The sequence below is a fragment of the Saccostrea echinata genome, unplaced genomic scaffold (genome assembly GCF_033153115.1).
Source record: "Saccostrea echinata isolate AGI-Se365-2 ecotype Australia unplaced genomic scaffold, CSIRO_AGI_Sech_v1 ptg000016l, whole genome shotgun sequence".
Classification (NCBI taxonomy): Eukaryota; Metazoa; Mollusca; class Bivalvia; order Ostreida; family Ostreidae; genus Saccostrea; species Saccostrea echinata.
In genome coordinates, this window is record NW_026889765.1 from 4,775,410 (window position 1) to 4,797,510 (window position 22,101).

Sequence of the window (22,101 nt, forward strand, 5' to 3'; positions counted from 1 at the left end):
GTACATCTTTGACAATAATAAATTCATAATTATTTACATTATCGTTGATAAAATTATGCAAACTGCATGTACAATGTAGAATATACATACCGGTATTAAATATTTTATGTTTATAGATCTTGAAAATGTATCTCCTATCTATATACTTATGTTACACTATTAACTTCAGGGTTAATTAGATGATTTTTAGGCCCTGAGATTGAAGATCGGGGGGCATATTGTTTTTGTCCTGTCTGACCGTCTCTCTGTCTGTATTTCTATCATAAACTTTAACCTTATATAGCATCCAAATAACATTTGAACCACAGAATTAAGAAATTTTATATTTGACAGAGTTTAAAATGTACCAGGTGTTTGAGAGGTTTAATGTTTGTCAACACATTTTTAACTTGCTCGTATTTCTGAAGAAAAAATTATAAAATAATTCAATCAAATTTAATTGGTCAGTATTTTAGACATTTTGGAAAGACTTTCTATAAATAGTGCACACATTGTTTTGAAGGCTCCACGTGAGGTAAATTTCAGTCATATAAGGTAAAAATGGTAAATAATTGATGTTCAACCTAGGACTTACTGCTTCTGATCTAAATCATTATTCATCTCGCTACTTCGGATGTCTTAATTTGATGCCGATCAATGTAATACTATTTTGAAATTGTTGATCAATGTTTTTTGAAATGTTGTTATTATATTGACTATTTAAAGACTTTATATGCAGATCATCTTGTCAGGAGCATTTTTACCTTTATAAAATTTTATTTCCAAAGCTGCTCTTTAGCAATATTTTTGCCATTCTTTTCAAATATTGCAGCTATAGGGACGAGGGCCCTTGCTTTTTGCTTCTGATCTAAATACATTTCCAAATGTATGGCTATATATTACATCATGCAAAATGCTTCATTTTGCCTGGAGCATTTTAACCATACCAAAATTTTGTTACCTTGACATTACTTATGACCTTAACCTGACAACTCTCAATTTTGCAATACATGTAATAAATACAGTATAACCCTCAGAATGACATTGATGTGTTAAAGACATGCTTCTAGTTCATCAGTTGGAACTGTTAATCAGTACAAACTTTGCAATTTTAGGTTGAAGCCTTGAACAGTAGGAAGGTCAGTCTACCTGAAATCCTCGTAAACAATGATACCGTGCCTAGTGGATGGCGAGTGGAAGACAGTGCTGCGGGGAAAATATTCGTTAACTCTGCCACAAATGAGAAGGTTATTGAGAGTTCTATTATTAGTTGCCTGTTCTAGTAGTAGTCAGTAGTGATAATAAATATAATAGGGTGTAGTTTCTCTAATTGTAGGTTTAATAGTTTGTGGTTCTGAATAATTAGAATTAATTGGCCTAATACATGAAAATAAGTGTATAAGTTGTATCTTATGTTTTCAGAAGGATTCAAGACACATAGTAATATTTCATTAAAATAAAACAAAAAAAATTTTGATATTAAAAAATAATCATACTTTGACTTGAATGCTAAATAATGCATATTAATAGCAAACAACCACTTATTAATCAAAATATATAATTTTACATCCTCAATGAAGTACAGTGTATATGCTTGTAAAAATGAAGTATGGATGATTCTATTTCAGTAATATATCAATAGTTGATGTTTTATATTATTGACCCCCTCCAATTTCCCTGATACACTTTTTTTTAAAATTGTGGTTAAGTTCATTGCTTCCTTCTATGTATCAAAGCCGTTTTTTTAGTGCTTTTTTATGCATTACTTTGAGTGTCTTGGCTTTGTTTATATGCTTATATGCACATTTGTAGTGGTCTTATAATTGCTATTTCATGCATCAATCACTAGAATTATGGAAATATTGCAGCATTTTTATTTTATTATTACTGTTCAAAGACTAGAAGAGCTTAGTACATATATATGCATTGGTAAGGTGTAGATCATCAATGGTTGAACTGTGTTGCCCTAGTTACTGAAAATGGAAATTTATATATTAATGTAAAATTCTTCAAAACAATACATCTCCTACAATTTTGGTTTTGATTTCGATAAAACTTTGTGCACAGTCATGTAGACTTTATCAAGACACTTTATTCTGTTTATCATTATTTTTTTATTTTGGTGTTTCAGTCCAAGTGTAACTCTTCTTGTCCACTTTTACAGAACACACCAGTAGAGCTACAGCTTCATCAGAGACTTTATTTTCCTTTTGATCCTAAATTATGGGACATATATAAATAAAAGTTTTTAGATATTTAGATTCCATTAGGAAAAAAGATCGCGACATGGAAGAAATTTTACTTCAGTGATTAATTCAGTAGTTAAAGTCAAATAAAATTATTCAGTTTAGAGAGTAAGAAGAAAAGCATAAGTTTAATGCTTTATGGAGTAAAAATAAAAATACAAATTTTCAGAGATAACTGCTAAAAGGGATTTCAAATCTTTAATTGTGGAAGAGAGTTATTTTAAATGAAAAGTTAAACTTTCAGTTTTCAGCTGATTATAATAGTAGATGTAGTGTAGAGATTTTGTGTTTTTGTTGCACCCCCTTAATATCTCTGTTCATAATCACATCTTCTCTACTTTATGCATGTGTCATAGTGGGCCTCAAAAGTCAACGAAGACGGTCAGCGGTATTACTTCAAAATTGACGGTGATGAGTCTGCCTGGGAACTCCCGAAGGTGTGTGCATGGTCTATATATAAGTACTGCATGTATTCCACCATAATCATGATGACCAATTGACCATTGATTGTAGTCTTAGTCATGGGATCTCAGTTACTGCATCTAGTTATGTTAGGATTTAGCTCACCTGCATCAGTCTTGCAATGTTTTGATATCTTTCATACATCAATTGATATGCATGCTCAGAGTGTTGTGGGAAAATGTATCACATTTCCTACTTTTTCTCGAAAACCAATGGACCTATTTCAATTGACCTTATCTGAAAGTATTTTTGCATGAAGTGATTGAAATTTGTTGAAATAAAGTGTCATACTTTTTAAAAAGAAATAATGTATAAATACAAAGAAAATTCTCATGACCCTAAACCAGAAAAGACAACTTGATTTTTTTTCTGTCCATAATTTCATTGTTCACACCTGTTTCACAAAGCCTGGACGGACCCAACTATGTTGGGCTTATAAGTGAATTGGAAGATTGGCTCTTCACTTTAACATTTGTATGTTAAGACTTAACCATCATCTTATTTTTGCATCCCAAACAATTATAGACTCCTGTGTAGATTTGTATTGAACATTCATAAAGGACAAGATAGGCTAAGACACCCTTTTGGCCCCTGGTTTGGGGTGTCTTTTAGAATGATGCCACAGTTTATCAATATAAACCTGTTGCCACCAATGTCTTCAAATGAGTATTGGTTCTAAATTATGGGATACCCAGAGGTCACAGGAAGGTCAGAAAATATGTCAATTTCCGAATTTTCTCATTTTTACGCGAATTTCCATCGATTTTACACCACATTTTGTTTCAGAAAACATAGAGCACAAGCTTGCCTATCTACCAAATTTATATATTTCATTCACTAGTATCAGATGCACCTTATGTATAAAAATCTCAGATAGGCAAGCTTGTGCTCTATGTTTCCCGAAGTGAAAAGTATCTCAAATTTGACAAATTTCCAACAGAATTGAGGAAATTCGGGAAAATGTCCTACTTCTGCACCCTCTTGTGGCCTCTGTGTAAGTTTTGAATCAAAATTAGAGCTTGTTTTAAAACAAGCATTGTTTTGAGTTCTTAACTACGAACTATCACAATTTTAACTGAAACTGATTTTTACATCAAATAAGGGGCCTATTTGGCCGTTACCATACCTTGTCCTTTGCATTTACCAACCAAAGACCTCATGAAAATGATGTGCTACACTTATTTGTAAAGCAAAATCTCATGGTCACAAAATAAAAATGTCACACATTTTGTGTGGTTTGCAAAACTTTGATTTCTATAAATAAGAGGTAGCAGAGAACATTATTCAAAGGTCAAGGTCAGAAAGGAAGGAACTTGTATTCTATTTATATATAATTAAAATTATTTGTTATATAAGTGAAAAACATTCATCACAGGTTCAGACTATTTCAAGATTCAGTGACATATTCAGAGTATTATAACCAGGAAGTTTCTGTTATAAATATATACAATGTATTTTATTGTTGCAAAGGATACGTGCTCTTCTGTTTATTTGTCAGATTATTCATATTAGAATAACAGAACATGTATAGTATGACAATTGTTTGTAACTAAGCCCATCATATGCTTTTAGAAATATTAATTTAAAAAAAATTGAAATAATGTTTGCTAGCTTGAGATCCTTGGTAAATTGTAAATTTAGCTACAGTCCTAGGGACTCTAGTTGAGACTGCAGGCTTTTTTAAATTTGAGTGTGCAAATGTATCTTGTATCCAGGTTCTTTAGATTCCAACATTGTCTCCTTGCTTAATTATCTAGAGTGTGCTTCTGTAGCTCTTCTTCTGTTTTGCAAAACTACAAAACATAATCAATTTAGACAATTTAGGTATCTCAAAACATTTATATAATAAATAATAGTGATTCTCATGATCAGCATTTAGTATTTACTTCAACATTCCACTTATCCACACATTGTCAGTATAGCTAGATAAGCATCAAAATTATTTTTCAGATATGAATCTTTAAATTATAATTTATGTATTACCAGGCAAACACTTTAATTACTTTACTCTGTATATGTATAATTATTATATAGAAGAAATCCACTACCAGAGTATTTAACTCTCAAACTTTCATTTTTATTCTTTTTCCATACTAGGATATGCTAAATTGTTCATGTTATAGGACTTATTTTTCATTGTTTATTAAAATATTGAAAAGATATCAGATCATTCAGTATTTGTTCTAAGTAAGTCAAATGTCTAGGAAATTAACATACATTTTGGTCTTGGTCATACAAGTATGCCCTTTTGTAAAACTGTGAGGATCAATCGATTACAAGTCTTTACAAACAAATTTTTAGTGAAATCTCTTTGTAAATCATCTAAACTTTCAAAAGTTTTATTTTTTATGGAGGATGCATGGCGTCTTAATTATATATGTTTGTCAACGCCTTATTTCTTGTACATAATTGAAAAAGACATTTCCAAAACATTTCTTTATCATTTGCATCATGGGATTTACTAATGTGTACAAATTGTGAAAAGTAATGAGGATCGAATTCTTTATTTAATTAAATCTAAATTTTCAGTTCCCCCCCCCCCCCCCCCCCCCCCCCCCACATATTTGTATTTTCATAATAAAATTTCTATGCCTCTTGTATTGCCAAATGTCCCATATTTCTAACAAACCAGACCAATGTCCCAAGAAACGTTTTGGTGTAGAATTAAGTGAAGGTATTAATTTAAGGCGTTCAAAATAGTAATGATGATAAAGTACTTATAAAATTTTTCAGCTTTATATTTAAGTAGACAGATGTAAAATAATTGACCGAAAGCACAAAAAATTGATATAAAATAACAAATTGTACTAAAAGTAATTTTATAGTGAAGAAAAACTTAGTTTCATCAAATAAATGTTGAATTATACCCTCTCTGTTTGTTGATCAAAGCTGAGGTAGCGTCTGGGGGAAAATATACAGGACTCTCACATTGGGCAGAGTGTGTAAAAATTGGGAAAATTAGCAATCCTCTAGGGAATTTTGGAAAAATGATTTTTATAAATTGAGTTTCTGGTGTTTGTTACTACCTTTTTCTGTATAGAAGAATATGAATAACTAGTTCAGTTATTACATATTACATATGTAACTGTAACGTTCTTAAATCTTGGGGGAAAATGACTAATGGAAAAATCAACACATTCAGTTAGAAAAAAAATTTCTTTTTTGAATTGGGGATGGGCTCCAAATATAGACAATTTAAAGCCCTGAATATATATGTGCATATTCTAATATTTTGTTGAAATGTTGCCAAGACTAATCCTCCAGAAAAAAAAGAGTTGCTGAATCTTTGTTAATGCATGCTATAGTTTTTAACAATGTGCATTATCATTTTAATTGACTAAATGACTAATCAGAACATTTTTCTCTGTTTATGCTTTTTTTACAGATTGATGAACCAAGTAGTCCGCCCCCTGTTGGGCCCCCTCCTACACGTTCCCCTAGCAGGTCCCCCCGAATGGCACGATCGGTAAAAGCCCAATCCTTGATCATTGGGAACAAAATTAACTTTCAGCCCTATATGCCTACCATACATGCATCTGCACAAATTCCAAAGTCGCAAACTTTGCCTGCCAACATGTCTACCCCTCTCATAATGGTATGTTGTCATGGTGACAAGGGTGGACTAATTGAGAAAAATTCTCCATTTTACTTGTTAATGATTTGCTTTTAATGCATTGAAAACCAGCCTTTCATTTTCTAAGTTAAAAATTGTTCAGATTTTAGTTGTTTTAAATTTCTCCTTAGTTTGTTTTAAACTGGCCATTATGTATATGCATGAAACCAGGAAAACTTTTCTTTATCCATTTGTTGGTTGGTTAACTTATCATCCCTTTGTTTTTCCTTTGCTGATATTATACTTAATTATATTGGCTTTCTTTTCATTTCAGCTTTTTACGTGTTGAGCATACATTTTTGTGAAATAATATTTTTTATGGAATTCTGTAAAAATTTTTCTCAATCAGACTTTGATAATACACTGTGTCTAAATCAGTTACTTTACGTTTCTTTTCTATGCAGATCTTGACATTGATAAACTTTAACTGGAAATGTTTTGTCCATTTTGTTGCAAGAGCAGTTGATTGCATCCACTAAATTTCATTTTAATTCCACATCTAAATAAAGTAACTTTTAGGAGCTAGTTTATTAAGATGTAGATTAAATTAAATTAAATTAAATTAGATTTAAATTAAATTAAAAAGTAAAATAAAATTTAATATCCTTGGAACCTTAAGCTTTAAGAATTATGTCCGAAAATAACTCCTTAAGTGCATGTCAACATGTAGTTCAGATGATGTCTTTAAGTTAATTTTCTATAAATTAAATATAAATGTTCAGCAGGGAAACTGAAATTTAAAATTGGTGTTAGACATAATAAATCCAAGAAGCATTTAGTAGAACTTAATTAAGTTCCCTTGACTGTAACTGCACACCAAAGAGTTCTGATTACGTGGAATTTTTATGTAGTTAAGAGTAATCTGCCCATAGATCTAAAATAAATAAATTGAAATCTAAAGTTTATCAATCAATTTTTAATCAATTCAAGCATTTTTAACATTTTTGATAGGCCAAGATAAATCAATTGAACACTTCATCTGCATTTTTCCCCTCTTGGGTAAACAACAGTGATTTCTGCTCATCAAAACTTTGTTGACTGAGAACATTTTTCCTGAGGGTACATGTAAAAGCTAGGCACCCTATGTTGAAAATAATATAAATAAGCTCAGTATTTTCCCCTGTATACAATATAATTTTCTCAGTGTCTCAGTGTGAGAGAGTCCTCAAGGTCACAGGCAATCAAAAAGAAATTGTAATACATATACAGAACAAACGTAAAAAAGTGACCATAGGATTTAATTCTTTTAAAAATGTCACCAGAGGCTGTGAAAAGAAGCTCAATCATAAAAGTTTTGAATTTTTTAAAATAATAACTTACCTGATGAGGAAATTCTGAATATGTGATTTGTATTTCATATCTGTATCCTAGGAAAGTTACCATGACAATAAACTGTGTATGAAGGTCATTATTTATCCATGAATAACAGTTTGTCATAAATTTAAATTTAATACTAGAGATAAATGTAACCCATTTCACAGGTATTTGAATTGAGTTGCTAATAAAAATTGAATTAAATGTTGATTAAAACGTAATTATTTATCTTTTATATTCTTAAAATAACCAAAGTTTAAATTTTTATTCAAAATGCTAAATGCAAAATAACTTAAAATACAAATTAGACCATTGAATTAAAAGAAAATATGATGTATCAGAATTTATTAATTATTTTTTTTTTTAAAAAAAGAAGAAATTTTTTGCTTTTTAAAATCATATTTTTGATTAATTCTTGGTAACATTTTAGATTTAAGGTTTGATTTAATGAATCTGACTTAATATGTACTTACCACAAAATCTGAAAACAAAAGCTAGACAGCATGAATCATTGCATAATAATTGTGTGCTAGCAATGATATCATATTTATGTGTGTGTGTGTGTGTGTGTGTGTGTGTGTGTGTGTGAATAAATTAAAACTTTGCATGTTTTTGAGAGAGGCAACTTTTTACTGTCTTTGGATGAATTTAGCATGATTTTGTTTTATCATGTGTTTATGAGTTTTGATTATACTTTTATTGATAATGACTTTAGATAATTGTGCACAGCTACCAAATATCATTTACTTATTGAACGATATATAATCTGATTCAATCACTTTTGTTCATTATTATAATCTTTTTAAAAAACTTTTCTGGTTCTTTCTACATTAAGGTCATGCAGAGTTTTTAAATTAATTCATAATTTTATAATAAAAAAAAAAAACCTTTTCTTGATGTAATGCATAACAAAGCATAAATTAAAAATAATAAATATATATAAATAAAATGCAAAGTTATTTATAAGGGTACATATATATAGTGTGGTATTGACTAAACAAGCTTCAATCAAAACATGCACTTTGAATTGATGTATTCTGTGCATGAAGTGGTCCAAAGATTCTGTTCTAAATATATATTTTTGTTAGATTAAAGAAAACATAATTAATTATTATAAAAATCATATAAGGCAGCCTTGCAGCTTGAATCCTACAATGAAATCAGTTCATATAAATTTTCTCACAGCTTTGGAAGGTTCTATGACTATAAAGCAAATATCTATAAAATATAAATGAAAAATATTTTTAATATTTTCTTTGTTTCAATAATGCTAATTGTGAAAATAAATTTTAAGATTTATAAGACATCAGATTACCTCTGTATCATTTTTGTAAATATTCTACATAGAGATGAAAGGATTACAGTTTTTCAAGAAAGAGAGCTATTTAACTTGTATTTTATGTTACTTGTACTATTCTGCAGTGTAATGTTTTGGAATGACGTTGACCTTGTTATTGTAGGAAAGTGTTTCCAATGACCAAAGAAGTGCAACAGTGGCTCCACAGATGCAGGTGATATTATATATACTGGTGTATGTAAAACATTATACAATTAGCACTGTTTTTGAGGTCAGCATGATGTTTTTGCCACCTGAGGAGTACTATATTCACTGAGTTCAAAGGACGAGGTGAATATTGTACTTTGAAGGTGGCTAAATCATTGTATTAACTGAAAAAACAGCAATAATTGTATTATTATATGATTCAGTGATTAAATGTTGCAAACTTATTAAGCAATCCATGCCATCTTGTTTATTTTTAAGCCCTATCCAAACTCAATGAGAGAAGCGGGGTTAAAATAAACGTTTAATTTAATTACCAGTCATCTTAATTTGGCATTTTAAATTTTTTGTTTAGATGCAATGTAGAAAAATAAATGTCAGGCACGTATATAAGATCAATTTTGAATGGGGGGGGGGGGGCATTATAAGGGAAAAAATTGACAACTTACCTGAAAAAAGGGGGCAATTCATATGCATATATATAAACTAGAGATGTCAATTTTTCAAGAGGTTGTACATTGCACTGATCTAAAAAAAAATTTTGAAGTTCCTTCCAAATATTCTGTTTCTGTAGCAATGTTGCAACAAATAATGAAGAAAACAGAGACAAAAAATCTGGGAATAGCTGTCTTCTCATTTGTTTTCTGTGACTGTTAATGCTGATTTTACAGTCGCAAACTGAGTTTTACTGGCAACACATCATCGGAACTGGTCAAGTGGATGTTTGCAACCCTTAAATCAGCATTAACAGTCGCAATTTACAAATGAGGAAATACATGTAGTTATTACTATTTTAATGCAATTTATGCATTTTGTTTGATGTTTACATCTTATTTTTTTTGGTTATATGAAGTACATCGTGAAGCAGCATGTTTTGCGTTGTTCTATTATGACGTCACATTCAAAAGCTTTAACTCTTGTTAATACTCATTTAACGACCTCAAACATCAGTCCATTAGCAAATCAAATTGCATTTTACAAAACAAAGCATTAGCATAATTTATTATTTGACATTTTGTACAGGAGGGACTCTCAGGAACTTTCAAGGTTGCCAAAGTCATGGAGGCTGGAAAACCAAAGAAGTAAGAGTTCTTCCCTTTGATTTTTCATGTGGGGCATGAAATAATGTTTTTGCTTTCACTTTAATTTCTTAATAGTCCATGCTGAAAGGTGGTGTTTGATAATCTATGCAGTAGAATTTAATATGAAGAAAATATAAGGATAATGTTTTTACATTCATTGAAAGAGTATATAACTACATATTCTTTGAATGGAAATTGAAATCACTGCCTAACTTTCTGCATGGAATATTAAAAATCCTGCTTTCTGCAGAGATTTTTAAAACATTGTGCAATTATCTGATTGTAAATATTAAAAAACCATCAACTTCACTGCATGGAACAGTAAAACCCTGTCATAGTGTTTTGATATTCTGGATACATGGATATAGGGGGATAGCATTTTAATATGATTCTCAGATGACAAAAATATTTTATATTAAATTTTTCAGAAAAAGTTCAAACCAGAACTTTGTCAAGCTATCTGGCTCTAATATGGTGTTTTATAAGGATCTAAGGGCATCAAAAAGCCAGCCAGGTTCCCCAAATGGAAGACCAGAGTTTATAGTACCCTTACATGGGGGGATGGTAGAAAAGCATGGCAAGGAAAAGGCTAACAAGAAGTATTTAAAGGTAAAGGGAGTGGCTATAACTCATAACAAAGAAACAACAAAATGTTTATGGCAATGGAAGACTGTCTCTTTCAGTCCAAGAATTGACAATTTTTCACATACTGCTCATTATACCCCACGCTTGAAAAGGGGGTGTCTGTCCACTTGTCTGTCTGTTCTTCCATCTGTTATGCTGGGGGGTTCCCATCTCTTATCCACAACTCCTCCTTTACCACTCAATAAAACTTAATGAGACTTTGATAAAATCTGGATTATTACATGGTGCCATTGTGCACCTCCTATTTTACATTTTCATTAAACATATTTGGAGTTTCCCATAGCAAAACATGGTCACAGCCATTCACTCTATAATAAAGAGTGGGGAGGGGGGTACCCATGTTTTTTTGGCAACTCATCCTATATTACTGAATAAAATTGAATGAGACTTTTACAGAGACTTTATGACATAGTGCCATTGTGCACCTTTTATTTAATGTATTGATCAGACACATATGAAGTTTACTATAGCAAAACATGGAAACTGCCATTCTTTCTATAATATGGGGTGAGTAGGTACCCCTCCCTTATCTGTAACTTCAAAAATACCACTGAATATATTTAATGAGACTTTTCTAAAATCTTAATTACATAGTTTCATTGTGCACCTCCTATTTAATCTTTCGATCAAACACATATTTGGGCTTACATGAACTTTGCCATTATATTTTTAGGGGAGCGGGGGTTAATTTTGTAAGGTCATTGTTCAAAGTTCCTCTAGTTTTTATTTTAAAATGTTTAAAACAGATATTAAAATGACCAATATTTGTATTTCCTCCACAATCAGAGGTTAAGTAATGAAGATTGTGTATTGATATGTTAAGAATAAAATGGTTATGATTGAAATGACAGAGTTTATTTACAGTTGACTACGAGCCAAGGAGACCAGTATATACTACAGTTTGAGGATGACATCATGATGATAAGTTGGCTAACTCAAATAGATAAAACAATAAGAAGTCTGGTGAGTTGTCTTTCTAACATAGAACTCGTACAGTCAAACCTTATCTCAAACTTAATGGGACCTAGAAAAAAAACTTCAATATATCCAAGGGTTTGAGATATTGAGCTTAAAATACATAAAGAAAAGTGTTTGGGACATCACTTGGACATATCCATGGTATTTGAGATATTGTTTTCAAGATACCAAAGTTCAACTGTATAACTTTAGTTCAGAAATAGGCATCTTAAATGATTGATGAGCTTGTGTTGTGTTTATAGAGTGAGAAGCTGGAATTCAAATATTTGACATCTTAATTAACAAATATTACTGTTCAGTATTAGAAGAGTTTTACTTGTGTACGATATTCTGCAATGCAAGAACTTCAAGAAAAGAGCATTCAATCTTTTTGATTGAATTCTATTCATTTACTTGATAACTCTGTATTGGAGAGGTTAAAATTTACTTAAGCATCAAACCTTATTAGGGCACTGCAAGGATCTGTGGGTGTCTTATAGTAATCATTATGTCTGCCTGTCTTTTTTTAGTCCAAAAACTTTCTGGGTCTTTTCCTAATGATTTTTTTTTATAGTTGTTCTATTAATTTAAAAGGAAAAGACATGGTGATGCCTGAATTTGGCCCATTATTTGATACAAAAATCAAAGCTCAATTAAAATTGTAATATATTGCAGTTAAAAACTTTAAATGATGAAATCTCTCAAACCTGCTTCAGATTTGAGTCAGACTTACATTTTCTGGATGAGTGACTATAGTTTTAAGTTTTTAGATAAGACCATTCCCAAGTAACTGCAAGCCCTATCAGACCAAAACTGCATAAATGTTGCATCAAAAGGTTACAGTGAAGAGAGTTTTTGAAAGTCAAACTGGTCTAGGTCATGAGGATGAGGTCAAAAATCATAGTACATTCTGAATGTCACAAGTAAAGCACAAAGGAAAAAAATATGAAAGCCCTGTCTGTTAGGTGCGAAAGCTTTGACCAAGGTTAAATTTTGGAAAAGTACATTATCTAATTTCAAAGTCAATTGAATGAGGCAAAAAATCATCTTATATGGGGAAAGGTCTTGACACAGGCTATGGACATGTAGCAGTATGAAAACCATTTCTCTTTAGGTTCAAAAGCTACAGAAAAAGTAAAAAAAAAAGGAAAAATTAGGACAAATTATAAGGTCAAGGTCATGAGGTCAAAAAATGGTAGTACTTCTGGAAAGGTGATACCACTGGTAATGCACCATAGAAATAATTTATGTTAGCCCTATCCTTTTTCAAAAGTTATAACCAATGTTTAAATTTTTGAGTGGGTCAAACTTCCAGGTCAAGGTCATGAGGTTAAAATTGATAGTACTTCTGGAAAGATGATGTCACAGGTAATGTACAGGTGAAAAAGAATAACAATATCTTCCCTCTTTCAAAAGTTATTACCAATATTAAAATTTTTGAAAAGTAGGTCAAACTTCAAGGTCAGGGTCACAAGGTAAAAAATATACAGTTGAACTTTGGTATCTCGAACACGGATATCTCAAATACCATGGATATGTTGAAGTGGTTGTGAAGTCCTAACCATGTATTTCTTAAGTATTTTACCCTCGATATCTGGAACCCTTGGATATCTCAAAGTTTTTCTCAGTCCCATTGAGCTCGAGATAACAAAGTTTGACTGTAGTACATTCGGAAAGTTCATGTCACAAGTAATGGACATGTGAAATATGAAAGCCATATCTTCTCTCAATGTAAAGTTATGGCCAATGTTAAAATTTTTGAAAAGTAGATCAATCAAGTTTTAAGGTCATGAGTTCAAAAGTGATATTGTAGTACTTTGTACTTTTTAAAAGTTGATGTCAATATGTAATGTACATGTGAAATAGGAAAGCCAAATCTTCCCTCCTTCAAAAGTTATAACTAGTATTAAAATTTTTGATTAGTATGTCAAAGGACTTGTCAAAAGCAATGCAAATGTGATATATGAAATCTGTATCTTCTCTCATTCGAAAGTTGAATGTTGAACCCTGGCTAAATGGTTCATACTCTCAATGACTTCTATTTTTAATACAGGGAGGATCTACAGATGTCACACCACCTTCACCGTCACAGTTAAGGCCGGAACCAGAAAAATTGCCAAAGAAAAAACCTTCCTTTAAAAGTAGGTTTTTACCATATTGGCTGCTGTCCTTTTTATAATGTACCTATATTCATCAGTTTATAAGAATCTTCCTCTTATTTTCATTTCATTTCGATGTATGTATTCTTGGATTTTATGTTTTCCTTGTACATGCAGTTAGGATTTGTAACATATTTGTTTCAAACCTACAAATATCTTATTATAGTTCTCCAAAACAAGACATTTCCCTAATAAGAGTAAAATGTAATAATTTGATAAATGAATATTTACACTGTTAGACCTCTTTCTGATTTTCTCAAAAAAACTGGAAATTGCAATTGGTTGGGGAAGCTGTTAATATCATGTCAGAGAAATTATTACAGTGAAAGGGAATTAGTTTTTATTGTTTGGCTAATTTTAAATAAATGCATTTTAAATTGATAATTAAAAAGGTGAATGCAAATCTTTATTGAACATATGTGTGTGGACTGTTGGTTAGTTTACATATTTATGAAGAACATGTTTATAAAATATTTTGTGAAATGACAAAAGTTTCGGTATTACTTAAAATAAGATGATAAGTTTTTTCTGACTAATTCGTTCATTAATTGTATTCTAAGAAAAATTCAGCTAAATTTACTAGCGTATTTAAAAGCATTGTATATAAATGTAAATGTTTCATCATTATTATTACATTACATTATTATTACATTATTGTTACATTACATTATTATTACATTATTGTTACATTACATTAATTATTATTACATTAGCAAGCCCCTCAAAGGAATCATTAACATTAGGTAATATTCATCTCATCTCTTGCTTTTATAATTCTCTCTGATTTAACAGAATTCTAATAAGTAATGTCATAAATATTGCAAGAATTATTCTAAATTTACAGAGGTTGCAAAAAATGAAAGAAAATGTTGACATCAATATCACCATGTAATAGAAGCTCTGTTTAATGCAATTTAATTCTTTAATTAGCTTTACTTTTTAAATCATACTAAGTCCCATACATATGCTACAGACAAATTTATGTGAGAAGTTTGATGGGTTTTATGAATATATTATTTTAGAAGCTCATTATATAAATAAATTGTAAAGTTTATTAAAAAGTGAGATGATTCTTGAAATGAATGTATTTCGGTATTTGTCAGTACTTGAAAATATACTTGTCAACGACTAATTTGAAGAACTGTAGTAATTTAATCAGTTTGTTTAATTATAATTTTACTTTGAATTTGCAAAAAACTTTTACTTTTTTCTTTGTTTCATTTTTAGTAATGAAATTAAGGATTTTCAATTTCATTTCCTTTTAAACTTAACACTTTTATCCTAGCTCATTCATTTAACACATTCCAAAGCTTTAATCTCATAATCCTTTTAATTATAATTTTCAAATTTTTAATTTATGTATAAAGATTCAAACTGCCATGTTTATTATACAGTCAAATGTCATTATCTTGAGCTCAGTTGGACTGAGAAAAAACCTGGAGATATCCAAGAATTTGAGATATTTATGGCAAAATACTCATAGGATAAGTGTTAAACTTTGGGACTTCCAAATCACTTTGATATATTCATGGTATTCAAGATATCAGTGTTTGAGATACCAAAGTTAAACCGTATTTTGCAAAGAAATTTTTTGATGCAGTTTAAAGGCCGACAAAGAGTGTATGTTTTAATTCCTTTGTGATCTGGAAGGTAAAACTCATTGAAAATATTTTCATGAAAAAGATCCGTCACTGCTCAATGGCCCTGAGTGCCAAGTATAGGTCAAAATTTGCAGCCCTTCACTGGCAAGTGGTGGCGTCTCGTATGAGTGAAAAAATTCTCTAGGGGGATGTTAAACAACAAACAAACAAACAACATTTTCATAATGATAACGTAGTGATTGACTGTGATTTTGACTTTCAAATTTTACAGTGATTAAGGAACATGATTGATTATAATATGGAACATTAACATAAAACATTATATGTATGTTAAAATAAGTAAACCTGTGTACAGTAAAACCTGATTATAGCAAAGTTCTGGGGACCTGCAAATTTACTTTGCTATATCTGTAATTTGTTATATCCATATAAAGATTTCCTTAAAGTATACATAGCGAATTTGCAATAAAGATTTTTTCCATTCATGTATATATATGACTACCAAATGTATTTAGGGAAGTATACATTACAATATTTACCCAGGAGTTCAAAAGTTTTCAGATGAATTGAGTTTCAAATATAAATAGTTAAAAAATTAATATCAGTTCACATTTAAAAAAATTTAGATCTTTAAAAATTCGCAATAAAAGATGTAATTCATGATTGTTAACTTTTAGGGGACACAAAATCAGTTTGCTATAATGGTAAATTTGCTTTATCCGAGTTCATTATATCCCTAAAATTTTAAAGGAACTGTTAAGAATTTCGCCAGGGATTGCAAAGAAATTTGCTATATCTGTAAATTCGCTATATCCATGTTCATACTAAACAAGTTTTACTGTATCTACATGCATATATTTCAGGTGTTACACACCAGAAAAAAATCTATGAAAGTCTTAGATCAAATTGATTTGTTATATTTTTTGTAATAATAACTTTAAAATATATATAATATAATGAAAAAAATGGAAACTACTGCTTAATAACACCTATCAAATTAAACATATTGTTACCCAATACATGCCTTTTTTTTTTTTTTTTGAAATTTATTTTACACCTAGTATATATTATTTCTCAATACAGTAAAACTTGTTAAGTATTAACATGGATATAGCGAATTTTTGGATTTAATGAAGTTTTTTGGGGATCCCAGGCAAAATTTTAACAATTCCTTGTAATATTGAAATGAGATTTAAAAAAAAAAAAAATTACAGATGTAGCGAATTGATTTTGTGACCTGTAGAAGATAAAAATAATGTAATGTACATCATTTAAAATAAAATTCAAAGCATTAAAATGACATTTTTTCACAAGTATTTATGTTTGAAATTAAATTCATCTGAAATTTTTAGTTCTGCAAGATAATGTCTGTATTTAATACTTACCCGAACATATTTTGTAGTCATACTTAAAAGGAAAATGTGTACTGGTATTGTGAATTTGCTATATATAATTTAATAAATTCATTTTATGGATATACAACAAGTTACAGATATAGTGAAGTAAATTAACAGGTCCCAAGGACTTTGCTATAACCCAGTTTTACTGTATATGCATTTCCAAAAATTACTGACATCATGCATATAAATATATTTGCATCATATTGCAAAACAGACTGATTTTACTTTCGGTTCAATATTTTGATCCATGTTATGAACCAGATTTAAATGTTGCATAACTTAGCTTTAAGAGTTTTGAAAATTTTAGATATTTTTGTTTATATATAACTATTTTTATCTTAAGAAATTACACCCTTTCCTGTATATATAAGATATAATCAGTTTTATTGAGTGGTTACTGTATACTGGCTTATCTAAGATAATGTATTTAATTTTTTTTCTCTTCGTATTTAATTTTGTTGATAAATAACATTTCAGTCAGAAAAGGAAGTTCTAATGAGGAAGGAAGTTTGGAGAGGGGCAAAATGAGGACCAAACTATTCAACTTCTTAAAATCAAGACCCACAAAAGAGTCTCTTGAGCAAAAGGGCATTATCAAGGGTAATTACTTGTAAATCCTTCAATTCAGCCATTTCTTGTATACTTATTGTGCCACACACAGTTATCCCTTGAGAATTAAGAAATTTTTCTATCCAATTAAAAATCCTATTTTTTTTTTTTTAATAATTATCAATTGAAAATGTTAATATGAATGCACAAGTATGTGCTTAATTTTTTTTTGATAGCCACTGTATCTGAAGTATAATTTTACACACTTTTTGCTTTTTGAAAGCTTTATCATTACAATTATTGTCAAGTGAAATCTATTTCTATAAGTTTTACATACATTGATTAGTTCATAATTTTGACACATCTTTACAAGCAGGATTAAACTTGTGATATTTAGATAGAAAATTTTGCACTTTTTTTCAGATGCTGTTTTTGGAGCTCATCTTAAACAACTTTGTGAGAGAGAAAAAGGAAAGATTCCTAAATTTGTGCAGAAATGTGTTGTGGCGATAGAGAAGAAAGGTCACTCTCACTTAATGGGACATGTTTTTATGCCCCGCCATGAATATGGCCGGGGCATATAGTGTTTGTCATGTCCGTCTTCCTTCCTTCCATCCTTCTGTCCTTCCGTCCTTCCATCTGTCCTTCCGTCACACTTTGCATTTAGCTCTGTTCAAAGCTCAGTTTCAAAGAAACTATCCAAGATATTTTTATCAAACTTCATATGCTGATAGATATTGATGAGAGCTATGCAACTGCATCAACATTTTTTGACCTTGACCTTTCCTTTGACCTTGACCTCACTTTTCTTAAATTAGTGTTTAGCTCAGTTTTAAAGATACCATTCAAGATAGTGTAATCAAACTTCATATGTTGATACATACTGATGTAAACTATTCAACTGCATCAACATTTTTTGACCTTGACCTTTCTTTTGACCTTGACCTCTGAATTAGTGTTTAGCTCAGATTTAATGAAACCATTCAAGATATTTTTAACAAACTTCATATGCTGATACATACTGATGAGAGCTATTCAACTGCATCAATATTTTTTACCTTGACCTTTCCTTTGACCTTGACCTCACTTTTCTTAAATAAGTGTTTAGCTCAGTTTTAAAGATACCATTCAAGATAGTGTTATCATACTTCATATGCTGATACATACTGATGAGAGCTATTCAACTGCATCAATATTTTTTGACCTTGACCTTTCCTTTAACCTTGACCTCACTTTTCTTAAATTATTGTTTAGCTCAGTTTTAAAGAAACCATTCCTAATATTTTTATCAAACTTCATATGCTAATACATACTGATGTAACATTTTCAACTGCATCAACAATTTTTGACCTTGACCTTTCCTTTCACCTTGACCTCACTTTTCTTAAATTAGTGTCAAACTGCATATGGTGATACATACTGATGTAAGCTATTCAACTGCATCAATATTTTTTCACCTTGACCTTTCCTTTCACCTTGACCTCACTTTTCTCAATTTGTGTTAAAATGTTGTGTTACTAATATACCCTCGGCGGGGCATTCATGTCCTATGGACATATTTCTAGTTTTTTCTGTATTTTTGTAAAAAGGATATTAAAACATCCAACATACTCTTCATTACTAAAATATTTTGATCTTATTAATTAGGGTGCTTAGTAATACTTATAAGTACCAGCTTGTAAATAAATGATCTGTACAAATAAGGCATGAGTCACAGTTTATAGAATACTGGACAAAATACATTTCTGGATTTGGCTCTGCATTTGCAAAGCACCAAACATGACTCCATGTTAAAGCCTCAGTTGAATAATGTATTTTTTTGGGTAGAATGTTTTGTTAAAACCTGCAGTATTTGAAAGCATGAAAATTCTTAATGCTTCATAAAGCTAAACAAGCAAATTCTAAGAATTTTGGTACCCCACTTTTGGTGTCTCAGTGGTTAGATGCAATTATTTATGCCATATTTTAACTGTCTTGTCTGTGTATCCTGTCTTGGCAGTCCATCATAAAAAGAAAAATTTAAATTTTAGAATGATTTAGAGTTGCATCCATGAAAATTAAAGTTTCTTAAAAGTGTACAAACTTCAAGATGAAGGTCATGAGTTCAAATATAGTACATGTACAATCTAAAAGGTCTAGTCACAAGTAATTCACATATGAAAAAAATATGAAAGTCCTGCTTTTCTGGAGCAAAAGTAAGGACCAAAGTTTAAATTTTAGTTAAGTAGGCCAAACTTCTAGGTCAAAGTCATGAAGTTTTGAAAAGTATTATGGGTTAAACTTAAAGGTTAAGGTCACAAGGTAAAAAAAGAAGAGGTAAATTTGGCAAGGTAAAAGGTAATATGCACATATGAAATATGATTCAATGCCCTCTCTTCTCTCATTCAAAAGTTATTACCAAGTAAAAATTTTTGAATTTTTTTTTCAAAGTTTTGTAATATTCATTGAATACACTCAATTTCAATCCAGAGTCATTTAACAAAGTAAATATTTAATATTCAATAATAATTACACACCCTGATATGAAAACAACAGTCAAGACGTGAGTTTTACAATAACATTTAATACTTTACTCATGGATTGAAATAAGATGTGAACTTTATGACACTCTCCCCGTCATGACTTCTCAAGTTTGCTGTGTCTAGATGTCATATTGCATTATGCCATCATATCTTGGTAGTTCAGAGAAGTGGCTGCATAAGATGTAGTGTGATATTTTACGGGAAACCTTAACCTTCCTTTGTACATTGCAATATATTTTATTATTATTATATAACAAATTATATGAAGAAGCAAGAAGATGTTACCATGATTTGATAATTGATATTATTCATGTGAGTGTTGTAGATATTATTTCTATATGTCTATTCCTTCCTAAGGTTCCTACTCTGTATTTATAGGTCTGGATCATGATGGGATGTACAGGATAAGTGGAAATCTTGCTCAAATCCAGAAACTCAGGTGCCAGGTTGATCAAGGTAAGAGATGAACAAATGGTTTACAGATAGGTCAAGGTCATTTTAAGTATAAAATTCCTGGATCTTGCAGGCATGGTAATAATTTTCATATTTTATTGAGCCCTGAGGCACCTTGATGGATTATGTAAGAATTGAAATGGAAGGGGGTGGGGTGGGGAATAAAAGCATTCTTTGCCAGATGGATGAAGGTGAGAGCTGAAAGTTGGTTATTAGTATAATGTATGACATTTTAGCAATTATATTTTACTCTTGTCCATTAAATTATGAAATACTGATAAGCAAGAGATATCCCTCTTTCTGATTGGTTGAAATCTTTAGTTAACATTTTGAAAATATATAACATTCACCTTGTGTGCCATTGACATGTAAACATAAATAGAAATTCTAGTTTGTAATTGTGATATGTCGGGTTTCTTTATTTAAACATATAATCATGATGTCATAATTGTATGACATTTCAAGCAGTACAATCAAGAGTACTCTTCAGGGATATGAGTTGATGGTTTGAGTTAATGAAAACAGAAAAAAAGATGTGTCTTGCAAATCGATGTGTTCATAATTATTATGAAACAATTATTGTATATGCTCAAAACAATCATTTTACTCAAAGAATAATATTCACCTTGCCAGTCTGATTCAGATTCCCTAACACTTAAACATTTTGTAAATACTGTCCTTCTTGGAGAGAAAAAGACTGTATTGACCTTGTATAGGGCAGCAATTATTGTATATCCTTGGCCAAAATTAGGGAAATTATGCTGAAATTAATAAGTGCTTATTGTAGTGTATATTTTACATATGAATATCATATTTATACATAATTGCTGTAAATCTGCATATGAATATATGTTACTGTACACTTCAATGACATACACTGTGAATATCAGCTAGCTTTAAATATTTTCTCATGTAAAATAAGTACAGAAGCAGAGTTTATAATTATATTCAGCACTGTATTGAAATAATAAAAAAAAAATAAATGCATGGAACATAATCTTTTATGACATAATACTTCCTAACATTTATTTAAATTTTTATTAACTTGACGTGAATTTATGTTAACAATTTAAATACAGATTAGTAGCATGTTTCTGTTTTACTAATCATAACTTGTAAAGTTAAAATAAAGAGTTCTGTATTATAGGATATGTATGTTAAAATTAAGACCTGGATATATGACTTACTGGTTGGGTTGTTATATCAGTTCCTTAATTTTGTTTTATACGCCCCTCCTAAGATGGTTGTATTATGTTATGGTGTTCATGTCCATCTGTCTATTAGCTTTTTCATGTTTGGCTCATAAATTAAGTTCTGTGAAGATAGAATAATCAAACTTAATCAGCTGATAGAAGGTTTGTCATACAATAAAACTAGGTCATAATGACCTTCAATGAAGATGATATATAGCCAAATATGGCAAAATCCTGTCAAGGTCATGCAAGACTGGAAAACTATTACACTTAGAATCATCAAACTTGGTCAGTTAATGCATCTTAAGTAGAGAGTATGTCACACCCTACATTGAGGTCATTGTGACTTTAAATTAAGGTGGTATCTTTTTTTTTTTTTTTAAAGTATGTTTTAGGGGAGAATTCTCTGTAGGTGTAAGCTTAAG

General features: G+C 30.3%; 1 protein-coding gene across 5 annotated transcripts in view; it reads left to right on the forward strand.

Annotated features, from left to right (window-relative positions):
• Positions 1-22,101, forward strand: part of LOC133188363 (rho GTPase-activating protein 15-like) — a 43,650-nt gene that overhangs the window by 18,523 nt on the left and 3,026 nt on the right. The window contains exons 3-14 of one of the 5 annotated variants that reach the window (XM_061323751.1): positions 1,095-1,226; positions 2,582-2,662; positions 6,073-6,153; positions 9,075-9,125; positions 10,139-10,197; positions 10,626-10,806; positions 11,707-11,805; positions 13,853-13,940; positions 14,672-14,701; positions 17,437-17,559; positions 17,932-18,030; positions 20,409-20,486. In XM_061323751.1, the coding sequence (XP_061179735.1) occupies positions 1,095-1,226; positions 2,582-2,662; positions 6,073-6,153; positions 9,075-9,125; positions 10,139-10,197; positions 10,626-10,806; positions 11,707-11,805; positions 13,853-13,940; positions 14,672-14,701; positions 17,437-17,559; positions 17,932-18,030; positions 20,409-20,486 (1,102 nt within the window). Of the gene's footprint in view, positions 1-1,094; positions 1,227-2,581; positions 2,663-6,072; positions 6,283-9,074; positions 9,126-10,138; positions 10,198-10,625; positions 10,807-11,706; positions 11,806-13,852; positions 13,941-14,671; positions 14,702-17,436; positions 17,560-17,931; positions 18,031-20,408; positions 20,487-22,101 lie in introns of all 5 variants that reach the window. The other 4 variants (XM_061323748.1, XM_061323752.1, XM_061323750.1 and 1 more) reach the window with 4 other exon arrangements.